Raw genomic sequence first — 12,500 nt, 5'->3', positions numbered from 1 at the left:
TTATTCATTCACGCCAGTATCTCTAAACAAACGGGTCGGTTACTCCAATGTATCTTAAACTATTTCTTTCATAAGATTGCAAATCAGAGAGGTTTCCAATGGGTTATTTAACCCCAGTTTTATCGACGTTAATCTTCACACCACTCCATTCTCTTTACCCTTCTCGACGACTACATCCTCAGTTTCAACTGGAAGCTCTAGACCATTTGCATATTGCAATTCCTACTGTTATTCATTCCTAATCTAGTATATTTATAGCCAGCATAAAGAGGAAATGGTTACATTACCGATCACTGTAGTAAACTAAATGTAATTTGAAACATTTCTGTTTCGCCTTAAGCTTTTATTATTATTATTATTATTATTATTATTATTATTATTATTATTATTATTATTATTATTATTATTATTATTATTATCAGCTAAGCTACAACCCTAGTTTGAAAAGCTAGGTGCTATAAGCCAAATGGGCTTCAACAGGAAAAATAGCCCAGTGAGGAAAGGTAATAAAGAAATAAATAAACGATATCAGAAATAATTAACAATTAATAAACTATTCTAAAAACATTAACAACATCAAACAGATATTTCATATATAAACTAGAGAAAGACTTATGTCAGCCTGTTCAACATTAAAACATTGCTGCAAGTTTGAACTGTTGAAGTTCTACTCATTCAACTACCCGATAAGGAAGATCATTCCACAACTTGGTCACTGCTAGAATAAAACCTCTAGAATATTGTGTAGTATTGAGCCTCGTGATGGAGAACGCCTGATTATTAGCATTAACTGCATGCCTCACATTTTATATAGCATTTTAACCAGCCACGCCAGCTAGTCAACTTCTTATTTACTAATATCGCAACACAATTTTCCCTGGTACTTTATCTAACGACTTTACAATTTCAATAATCATAACAGAGCCCCGATTGCTCTTCAAAACGATATTCATTCTCATAAATAGTCCGGAGATTATGAAAAAAAAAGAAAAAAAAAAACTCAGGCACCATCTCATTCCCCCTTTAACCGACTAGCATTTCTATTCAAGAATTATAATAATCATGAAGTTAATATCAATTGCAAAACATCGTCGCCTTATAATCTCAAGTAAGACTGCTAGAGTTTCTCTGTTTTTAGGGTTTTAACATTTTTTTTTAAGAAACAGGTTTTGTAGATAAGATTACTATCACAGAATTTTATCTCAAAATTTGTTTTTATTATATTCAATATATATATATATATATATATATATATATATATATATATATATATATATATATATATATATATATATATATATATATATATATATATATATATATCTAAGTATTAATTATCTTTAATATTCTGTAATAGTCAAGCATGACTCATCGAGCTGATTAATCTCCCTTTTAATAAATAAAAAGAAGACTTACCAATGGAATGCAGACTCACACAAACACTAGGAACCAGGTAGTTAAACATCCCATCTAAAACAGACTTCGTAATACGTCAGGATAAATCGAAGTTGTTTACTCTTCCTTATTTACCTGATTTTAACATTGTCATGGTAGGACCAGTTCCGTATTTACCAAGAGCCGCTTTGAGGAGTCAAGTAAAAGTATCCGAATCTCTTCCTTATTTACCACGAGGCGCCGGGTTGTTCAACAAGAGACGTATTATGTCAACGAGAGAGAGAGAGAGAGAGAGAGAGAGAGAGAGAGAGAGAGAGAGATGGCCTTGATGAAAGTAATGACTTCTCATTAGTTCAACACCTTCTGTTGGGGATGGTCGGTTGGGCAAATTGAACTATTATTTTTCCCGCACAATTGTGTTCCTTATGACCTTCTCATTGAAACTTTGTTGCATAGATTGGGATATCAAAAGAACGATCTATCGTTAGCTGAAGTGATTTGTTACGACCATTAGATTTCATTTTAAGAGAAGAACAATAGAAAATTAGATACGTATATTTACCAATTGACATTATGCAACCATATATTGGACCACAAATATTTTTTAATTTTTTCAAGTTTTAGAGAACAAATAAGAATCTTTTTGTGGATTTAAAAATCAGCTACATCTATTATTATTTCACATGAAACATCCGTATTGGATAGTTTTTGTTTAGATTCAAGAATGTTTGCTTCACATATGAAACTTATTTTTCTAGGATAAGAAATTGTTGGCAACTACTGATATTCCTCGATTGATTTCTTACTACATTTATTTAAAAGCTGTGTATCGTTTTGCTGTTACCAGAATATCGAAATAAATAGCCGAATTGGCCTATGTAAACGGATGATTACTGGTCGGAAGCAGAACAGGATGATACACACATATGTGTGTATATATATATATATATATATATATATATATATATATATATATATATATATATATATATATATATATATACACACATATATATATATACATATATATAAATATATATATATATATATATATATATATATATATATATATATATATATACACTCATATATATATATATATATATATATATATATATATATATATATATATATATATATATACATATATATATATACATATATATATATTATATTTTGTATGGTAGTACACATAAGGAAAATTGAAAGATGTATACTGTATATGCAGAAATGCTCAACAGTTTCGTCCGCCACTAGATCTCTTCTTAAAGCGTTCATTATGGAAAGCGCGCTAGATCCAGTGGCGGACAAAACTGTTGAGCATTTCTACATATACTGTGTACATCTTTCACTTTTCCTTATGTGGACTACCATATAGTAAGTTATCTTCATGCTAAGCAAGATTATATCTGTAGTACGTATATATATATATATATATATATATATATATATATATATATATATATATATATATATATATATATATATATATATATATATATATATATATATATGTGTGTGTGTATACATATATTCATCATCCATTGCTAGTCCACTGCAGGACAAAAGCCTTAGAAATGTCCTTCAACTTGCATCTGTTTATGGTCTTTCTATGCCAATTTATACCCGCAAATCTTCTTAGCTCATCAATTCATCATCCTCTCTTCCTTCCCCTGCTTCTTCTGCAATCTCTAGAGACCCATTCTTTTATTCTTATTCCCCATCTATAATCTGTCATTCTCATTATATGTCCCGCCATCTTCAGTTCTTTTTCTTACATGTTGTTGTTCTACTTTAGTTTGCTCTAGTATCCATGTTGTTCTTTTTCTTTTTTTTTTTTGTCTCTTCATGTTATTCCCATCATTATTGCTTTCTATTATTCATTGAACTTTAACTAGCTTACGTTCTCACTCTAAATTCTAAAAAAAAATCTTCTTCTAGGCATGGTGTCAAAAATTTAGGTAAAGAGGTCCACATAGGACAATGATCTTATCTATTATAAATCGTATGAGTATTTTTACGATACAATAGGAAGATATACTATCGCTTATATTTTTCAAGTAAATGCATATTCACCCATCTTTTCAAAAGTACAAAATAATATTAATTTGGACAACAGTTACTTACATGATAATCTACAGGCTGTCCACTCAATACGATGCCCAAGAATGGCAGCTAAATGTAATATCAAAACTCGTGTACTGGTCGAGATTAATCGAAGAGCTATCAAATGAAAACTGGGATAGGTATTTTTCCTTCACGTATACATACCACGTCTCTCTCTCTCTCTCTCTCTCTCTCTCTCTCTCTCTCTCTCTCTCTCTCTCTCTCTCTCTCTCAACGGGCTTCTTCCCATTCATCACGAATTCCTTAATTAGTTTTCCTTCTCAATACTTCCCATCCGGAAATCAGTTTTCTTCTTCTTCCCCTTATTCCCCAACGCCCCACCCTCGAGTCATAACCCTGAGACTATAAATCACTTTCCCTTGAGGAAGGAAACTGTCGTTTTTCCCCCTCTGCTCCCTTCCTCTCCCTTGAGAACCACGCCACCTCACCTCCCTCCCCTTGTCATGAATGTGAGCTCCTTAGCAGAGAAAACTGGCGCAAGGGTCAATGACAAACTTGATTAATATGTCGAGAAACTATCAGAATGTAGTGTTAGTCGTGAGCAAGCACGCATTCAGTATCTCATTACGTTACGCTTAACTTAACCATTCCCAGATAGATTTTATGAGCGTTAGATTCGTTCAAGGTCCGTATGGGGAAGGCTGATTATTACTTTAAAGTATGCATAACCAAGACTGTAGTCACATTTTTAGACCGCCCCCCCCCCCTTCTCTCTCTCTCTCTCTCTCTCTCTCTCTCTCTCTCTCTCTCTCTCTCTCTCTCTCTCTCTCTCTCTCTCTCTCTCTCTCTCCTATGGGGTTGGTCCGACAGATTTGTTCTCAAATATCTTAGGTTTCTCCAGGAGCGAGAACCTGTGCTGGCTTAATCTACCACAAGAACAATGTTGTTCCTAAAATAGGGTTGAAAGTTGGATGAAGGTAACGTTTAAGAAGTTGAACAATTAGATGGGCATGGAACAAATGAAACTAATGAAATATAAAAGGACCCTGAAAAAAACATAAACATAATCAATACTGTCAACAATTCGCCACCCGGGCCACACTGTAAGCAGTAACTTTAGGTGAAAGCTTGGTTGAACAATAATATTTTAAATTTATCATTATAATTCCAAACAAGTTAACAAAAACTTTACATGATTATTATTATTATTATTATTATTGTTGTTGTTGGTGGTGGTGGTGGCGATGTTGTTTTCTGCCTCGTGGGCTCCTATTTCATTTATCATTAAACAAATTTCAGAAATTTTCCATTTTTCTGAGTCCCAACTGATTTAGGGTAATGATGTTAGGGTGAACAGAAATGAGGATGTTATATCAAAGTTTAGGTGATCTCTCTGCGTGAGACGTTTTCAAATGTAGAAATTAGAAATGCTGGCATGATGAAGGTTGCTAACAATAAGGGAATCAAATCTGACTCTTGAGATGGTGTGGGCACGTTGTGAGAATGGGTGAGGAGGAGTAATTGGGTGAGGTAGAACCTGTTACTTTACTTGATTTCACTTTCAGAGATGCTTTCATGGTGGAAATTCAAGATAGGGGCAGAGACAACGTTAAGAAAAGTACAGTATGATTTCACAAAAAAAAAAAAAAAATGGTTCTACAGAGGAAGATTTATTCAACCTAAATCACATGAGTGTTTGTTTAGAGATACAGTAGTAGTCGAGGCAAAAAAAATTGATATTGATGATACCAAAGCAGTTGTGAAAGAGTATTCTCCCTTTAACAATAGAAATTTAGAAGTGGTGTTATGTCTTGACAATGGAAATTGAGTTTATCAATCATGCTTCCAATTATTGCAGATGACAACTGTAAAGACAACCACGATCAGTGCGCAGCTTGGGCTAACAGCAGAGAATGTCAGCGGAACTACGCCTACATGAGAAAAACCTGCGCCAGATCCTGTACTTTCTGCATGCCTGCCAATGGTAATTATTATTATTATTATTATTATTATTATTATTATTATTATTATTATTATTATTATTATTATTATTATTATTTACGTGTTCTAGATAAATAACCGTCAAGAATGTTAAAACACCCAAAACTAGCAGAGATGGTAAAACATTATTAACATCTTTTTAACTTTGCATAAATTGTGTGAAAGGAAAATTATTCAGATTCATATAGTTTGATAAATTGGTAAGAATGAACAGATATAGTTTGGTGATGGAAATGTGTGTGCAATCTCCTTGAAGAAAACATCACTGACAACGAAAAACCACGGACACAATATTACTAATAATAAATATTATCTACAAAGGAACATGTACTGAAACTTTTTTCATGTCTTTCCAGATCATAGTGTGCCCTACGTCCACGCAAACTTGGTGGATTCCCGATGGGAGGAGTTCAATCAGAAACACCCCAACCTGGCACGGCACCACACCAACTGAGACGCTTCAAGAGAATGAGTTGTTGAGAACGGCACCGATCGTGCTATTAGTCATATTATTGTGCATGAGTTTGAGGAGAAATCCAAAGATACGCTTAACTACCATAATTAGGTTATAAATGAGTACCATTAAAACAGAGACAATGTACGTTTATCGTCACGACCAGAAAAAATAGATAAGAGTGAAGATGAATGGAACCCAAAATAGACCGAATGCAAAGACAAGAATCTTATAAACCAAAAAAAAGATACTACAACTCCGTCAGAAAATCACCAACCTTATTCATAAATTCATTGATGTTTCCATAATATCTAATCATAACCGTAAATCTTTTATGACACCGACACAAAACTAAATGAGTTGTGATATTACAGTATAAGAAAGTATCGTGATGTGTATACGAGCGTAAAGCTCTTTTCTATATATATATTATATGGGTGCTGATAATAATAAGTTGGTATTGAAAATACACGGGAAATTTATTGTCTCAAAGATAATGTTCCTGAATTTCTAATGTAGACGATCTCGGATCACTCGGCAAAATGAACAACGGAGGCATTATAATATTTCTACATCAATGGAATGTTTTATCATTTTATAATATGTTACCATGTAGCCTACATTAAACCTAGTTACCAATGCACAAATTAAAGGAACTGATTAGATTATCTCATCAAATCTAACCAAGGTTAGTTTCTTTAACTTCTGCTTATGATATGGAAAGATTGCCAGTTCGCCCCATATAACGTGTAAATATGATTCAGAAGTATGTTCGCTTTATGTCATCGTTCATATCTGTAAATAAAATTCATTATAAATTTGACTGTAATGCGAATTCTATTGGAGGCTCGTCGATCGCTAGTGTAATATTTTTTTTTTCAATCTTGTGAATTGTCTTTGGAAAGTATCAATACTATATTAAGATGATTATTATTGTATTGTTGCGCACCATGGTTTATATATATATATATATATATATATATATATATATATATATATATATATATATATATATATATATATATATATTTATATATAGTATATATTTATATATATATATGTGTGTGTGTGTGTGTATATATATAGTATATATATATATATATATATATATATATATATATATATATATATATATATGTATATATTGTATATATATGTGTGTATACATACATGGGTGCATGCATGTTTATGTCTATATACAGTATATACTCAAACACATTTGCAACCACTATTATCTTACGCAGAGGCAACCTGATTTGAATAGCGGAAATATTACAAGAAAATCGGATTTTTTACTGAAGGTTTCCCATATGATTTGTCTAATGTGAATTTAGATAGTATAAGCCTGAACTCTGATAGTGCATCACATTGATCATGGGCATTATTCCAATCCTGATGAAATTATTTCTTAGATTCCATCATCTGCTGTTTCCTGAGAAGGAACTCCAGGTGCATCTACTGTCAGCCTTAGGCCTAAGTATACATTCATTGAAAAGCTCTCTAACCTCTGATGTGATACAATCTCTCTCTCTCTCTCTCTCTCTCTCTCTCTCTCTCTCTCTCTCTCTCTCTCTCTCTCTCTCTCTCTCTCTCTCTCACACACACATACACACACACATATACATATATATATATATATATATATATATATATATATATATATATATATATATATATATATATATATATATATATATATATGTATACATATATATATATATATACATATACTGTATGCATGTATATATATATATATATATATATATATATATATATATATATATATATATATATATATATATATGTGTGTGTGTGTGTGTGTGTGTGTGTGTGTATGCATACACACACACAAATATATATATATATATATATATATATATATATATATATATATATATATATATGTGTGTGTGTGTGTGTGTGTGTGTGTGTGTGTGTGTGTGTGTGTGTGTCCAACACGACGTTTATGACTATTTTGTGTTTAAAATAAAAAGCCAACCACTGCGTCTGTACTCGATACTCAATAAACTAACCAAAATATGTGAGACTTGTCAAGCTGATGTCATACTTTTCAAACACTCCACTGAAAATTAAATACCAACCTTTGAAATAGAACATTTTCATTTAAATAGTTGAATTTGGTTTTTAAAAAAATGATGCATACAAGTTTGAGCCCCGAACAAACACAGGAGTCATTGTCGACCGAACGTTTTCTTCTTCTGAATTTTTGTCATAAATGTTATTGGAGGAACTTGTCTATTGCTATTTTACTTGTGCAAACTACCAGTTAGATCTACTTTATTTTGATCATTTTTCAAATAAACTAATACTAACATTCCTTTATGCCTATATTATACCCCCAAAGATTTCTATTTTATCGATTAAATCATGCCAATTATGACAAGAGGCATTACGAACAGGACAGTGCAACCTACCTGCAGTCATTGATTTTGGCGGGAATTAGTCCAGGCTGCGTCGTGGTAACTCTATGAATTAGGATCAGTCAATGTATGTATTAAAATGAACACAATTTCATATATTTAAATGTGACAATATGTATATAGTTATAAGTTTTTTTATAATAAATTGTATGTGATACACTTGTGGATTTATTGTCCTTAACTTCCGGGAAAATGTTAACTTGAAAAAGAAATATGGCTAAACATGTATATCTTCCTAGAGCTTTGTAATATATAACGGCCATGTGTATAAAAGACTCAGAGCACAATATATTTTCATGCTCACAAAATCTCTTGACTCCTCTTTACATGACCATTATCGACATTCTTACTTCTACTCAGGGAAGGGAATTGTTCCATACTAAAAATCATAAATGCCCTGTGGTAAAGGCCTGTAAAAGTAATATATGAACAATTATGCTGTACTAAAGGCCTGTAAGTGTAATGTATGAACAATTATACTGTAGTAAAGGCCTGTAATTAACAATTTTCATTCGATCCAAGATTAATCCCTGAAATGTAAGCAAACTTATTCTCCTCATGAAGTCATAAGTCTAGTTCTAAATATATACAAAAGTGAGGTCTTCCAATGTAGGCTATTGTATGACACACCGAAAAACACAATCATAAATGCAAAAAAAAAAAAAAAAATATAAATAAAATATAAATTCCCAGTTTACAATATTACTTATAATATAACCTTCTAGCATACAGTCTTTATGACAATATAAACAGCCAGACCTTGCTCAGTTTTAACAAACTGAGAGTTTCTAACCGCCACAAGTGATTAGGTCATCCTCTAGCCTCTCAGGCGACCTGACAACTGATGAAAATTCGATCAGTTCTGCCTGACAGGCGAGTAAACTTGATGTGTGTGTGGCGGTTTCATCAGGTGTGTCTGAACAGGTCTCTCAGTTATTAACAATCATTTGGTGTGGACAGTTTAAATTTTTATGATTACAGCTTTATAATTTTGATTTATTTTACAGTTGAGTTCGTTTAATCAAGGGAGATATAAGTGACAGCAACTCGTTGTACACTGATTCATTTATGCGCAGAAAATTGTTATAATCAGATGGTTCATGTCTCATTTCATTAAGAAGATTGATATGGGTAAATTTATTTCCTCTTTGCAGCAATTCCTTACACCATTGTTTGCGTCTCTTCCGTCTGTTTTTACATTTCTCAAAAACTACAAATAATAAGGAGAGAAAGTACAACCCATCTTCTCAAGAATCCATGGCGAACTGACAAACTTGACAGGTATGCATGAAGAGTGTGTGTGCTCCTCAGGTATCAGGTATACCTGACAGGCGTAACTGTTCAGGTGTACAGTACATGATAGTGTATGGCCGGCCTAAGGTTTCGATAAAGTGCCGAGCCGTTTTTGTCAAAGATTACATTCGTATAAGAGATAAATATACAATAAGGCACAGTATATATTATAAGGCACAATTAAGACTGTACGTAATCAATTTTCAATGACGGTTATTATGATTGGTTAACTAAAATCTAAGGATGTTGGTGTTGATGTCTTTTTGCCAAATCATAATTGAACTGCAATATCACCAACGTTCACAAAATGCTGTAAATCAAATAGTTATTTCTTTTTAGTGAATGCTAGGGTTGTCGAGCCAAGATATTAAAATCACACTAATTGAGTTTTAAAATCCTTCAGTCTGCGATTGAAAAGCTCGGTCACTAATTTTGGTATATAGAGTCCTTTCAATACACGTCATCAAACTTCCGGTCCGCCATCTTGGAGGACATACAAAGACGCGTTCAGTGAATAGCTATGGTTGAACTGTTGAATATTTAGCCATTTCATCACATTCACATTCACACAATGTCCAGTTTTTGCGCTATTGCTGGCTGTGGGAATCGAGGACGAAGAGATGACAAGAGTTTCTACTGCATACCGGCAGGTATTCAGAATCAGGACAAAGATACAGAAGAATTATCCAAGCGCAGACGTGACTTTTGGTTGACCAGAATATCACGGGCTGATCTACATGAATCCTCACTACCCTACGCAGGTATTTGTTCTGATCATTTCATATCGGGTCAGTCTCGGCTAGGCCCTAAAAGTATCATTATTCCTGGGTAAACATGCTATATCCGATCGCATAGGTGACTTGACAAGTATCATCGTCAGTTCAGTGTGTAGTGTGTGTGGGGGAGGGGGCATCTCAATTTCTAAACATCAAAGGGGCATCTCAGATTTTCAAAACAAAAATTAAAAGTGCCCATATTGGCTATATTAACAAAGGCTACTTACCTGGGTCTCTATTTCGTCAAGGTGCTCATGCCTATATATAATCAAGTGTATATTTATATTTATTTTAATTTGTGTATTAAATTGTGCAGACATACAGGCCTATGTGATGAATAAACATTGATTAAAAATAATAATAATATCTGAAAGCTGGTTTAACCTGAAGGGGTCTTCAGCTTATATATGAAACATCGAAAAAATCATTAAACTTGCGCATTTAATTGCAAGGAGGCAAAACGATCGTCCAAGAGCATTACAATAGAGTTTGTCCATCATGTGTTTATATGTATATAAGAAATTATAGCATTTGTAACCAAACAAACACAATGGTTAGGCATGAACTGATAAAGATTTGACATTATAATGCAAAACTTTTACATACATTTTGACTATCAAAAATTATAATACACAAGGTTAGGCTAAATGATCAATATTAGCTTTATAATTATAAACACTCTTCATTGGCCCAGTGTTTATCTAATTTTGGACTTGAAAGCATTAAAGGGAAAAACAACGAATTCTGGAAGCAGATTATTCAATGGAAATGTATGCCCACTCATGTTCTGGGTTGGCCGACAGTACCAAGTAGTTCACCATATCAATGTATGAAATACTGGGAAAATCCCCAATATTTTGACTGAATGAATTCTACATCTGGTATGGATCTAGGCCATCAATTAGATCGAGTTTCTGCTTGTAAAAACGCTTATCATCACCCGACAATTGTTTGACAAAGTCGCTCTCATTGTCCATATTCGCTGTAGCAGCCGCCATGTTTTCGCTTTGTATGTCCTCCAGCATGGCCGCCGGCGATTCCCAGTGACGTCATTGAAAGGACTCTATTGACTTAATGATATTTTTCCCCATATTTAAAAATAAAAAGAATGTCCCCTACAAGGTGATTCAGTCCTGCCTATAGGTGATTTGTCTTATCCCTTGACTCATGAAATGTTGAGACAAAATAGTTCTTTTTCGGAAGTAGCAAATACTGTAAAATGAAAAGAGATCCAACCAGTCTGGAATATTACACAGTGAATGTCTTCTTTCTGTCGCTGGAAATATATTTCAGGGCAAGACATTTGGAACTGCTCAGATTTCGAAATTGATAACAACCTCATTTCCCTTTGTAGAGAAAGCAGAAATTCTTATTATGAAGACAAAATAAAGAAGTCAGGTGATGGTAAAAGCTATAAGAAAATAGGTAAACAATGTAAATGTTAAGGTGATGAAGTTCCTACAGAAGTAAGCAGATGAACAGGATAGAGAATCTACGATTGCAGGGGAAACTAATAAAAAAAAAGGTGAATATGTACAGTACAAACAAAGCTAAAAAAAGAAAAAAAAACGAGACTATATGGTGATCTTAAAGCAAACTTGGAAACTCTATACATAAGATTAGGTATAATACTTATGTGCGTGGTCTATATCGACTTTTGTATGTGCTTTACTATGGATAGTTGGCGAGAATTATTGCTCAAAGACTTCAAATAATAACCAAGATGTTATGTTGTTCATTATTACCGATAATGATTTTTCAAATCTATTGGATGCTCATTTTAAAACTAATTCCCATGATCGATGGCAATTATAAATATCTAACTTCTTATTTAAGATTTTTTATTTAATTCTAGTTCCATAACAATGTTGGCTGCAACAAATTTACTACTCGTATATGCATTCTCTGAATATAAAACAGAAAAAATCAAAAAAAAAATTCTCAACAATTCTTCTTCACCCATGGGGTTAACTACTGCGCTATAATTGTTCAGTGCCCACTTTCCGCTTGGTAAGGGTAGAAGAAACTTTTAAGTTACGGTAAGCAGCTCTTAGCCTCTGCACCATGGTCTTC

The 12,500-nt window shown here is 33.0% G+C and overlaps 1 protein-coding gene across 1 annotated transcript in view; it reads left to right on the top strand.

The window, feature by feature from the left end:
• The window catches only part of LOC137643631 (putative tyrosinase-like protein tyr-3), a 68,954-nt gene extending 62,089 nt beyond the window's left edge, over window positions 1–6,865 (top strand). Inside the window, exons 3-4 of the mRNA XM_068376349.1 lie at window positions 5,321–5,446; window positions 5,820–6,865. Coding sequence (XP_068232450.1) covers window positions 5,321–5,446; window positions 5,820–5,917 — 224 coding nt within the window. The 3' untranslated portion in view covers window positions 5,918–6,865. The remainder of the gene's footprint in view (window positions 1–5,320; window positions 5,447–5,819) is intronic.
• The last annotated feature ends 5,635 nt before the right edge of the window (window positions 6,866–12,500 follow it).

Source organism: Palaemon carinicauda, chromosome 7 (assembly GCF_036898095.1).
Source record: "Palaemon carinicauda isolate YSFRI2023 chromosome 7, ASM3689809v2, whole genome shotgun sequence".
Classification (NCBI taxonomy): domain Eukaryota; kingdom Metazoa; phylum Arthropoda; class Malacostraca; order Decapoda; family Palaemonidae; genus Palaemon; species Palaemon carinicauda.
Note: the sequence above shows the minus strand (reverse complement) of the source record. Positions and strands in the feature narration are given on the sequence as shown.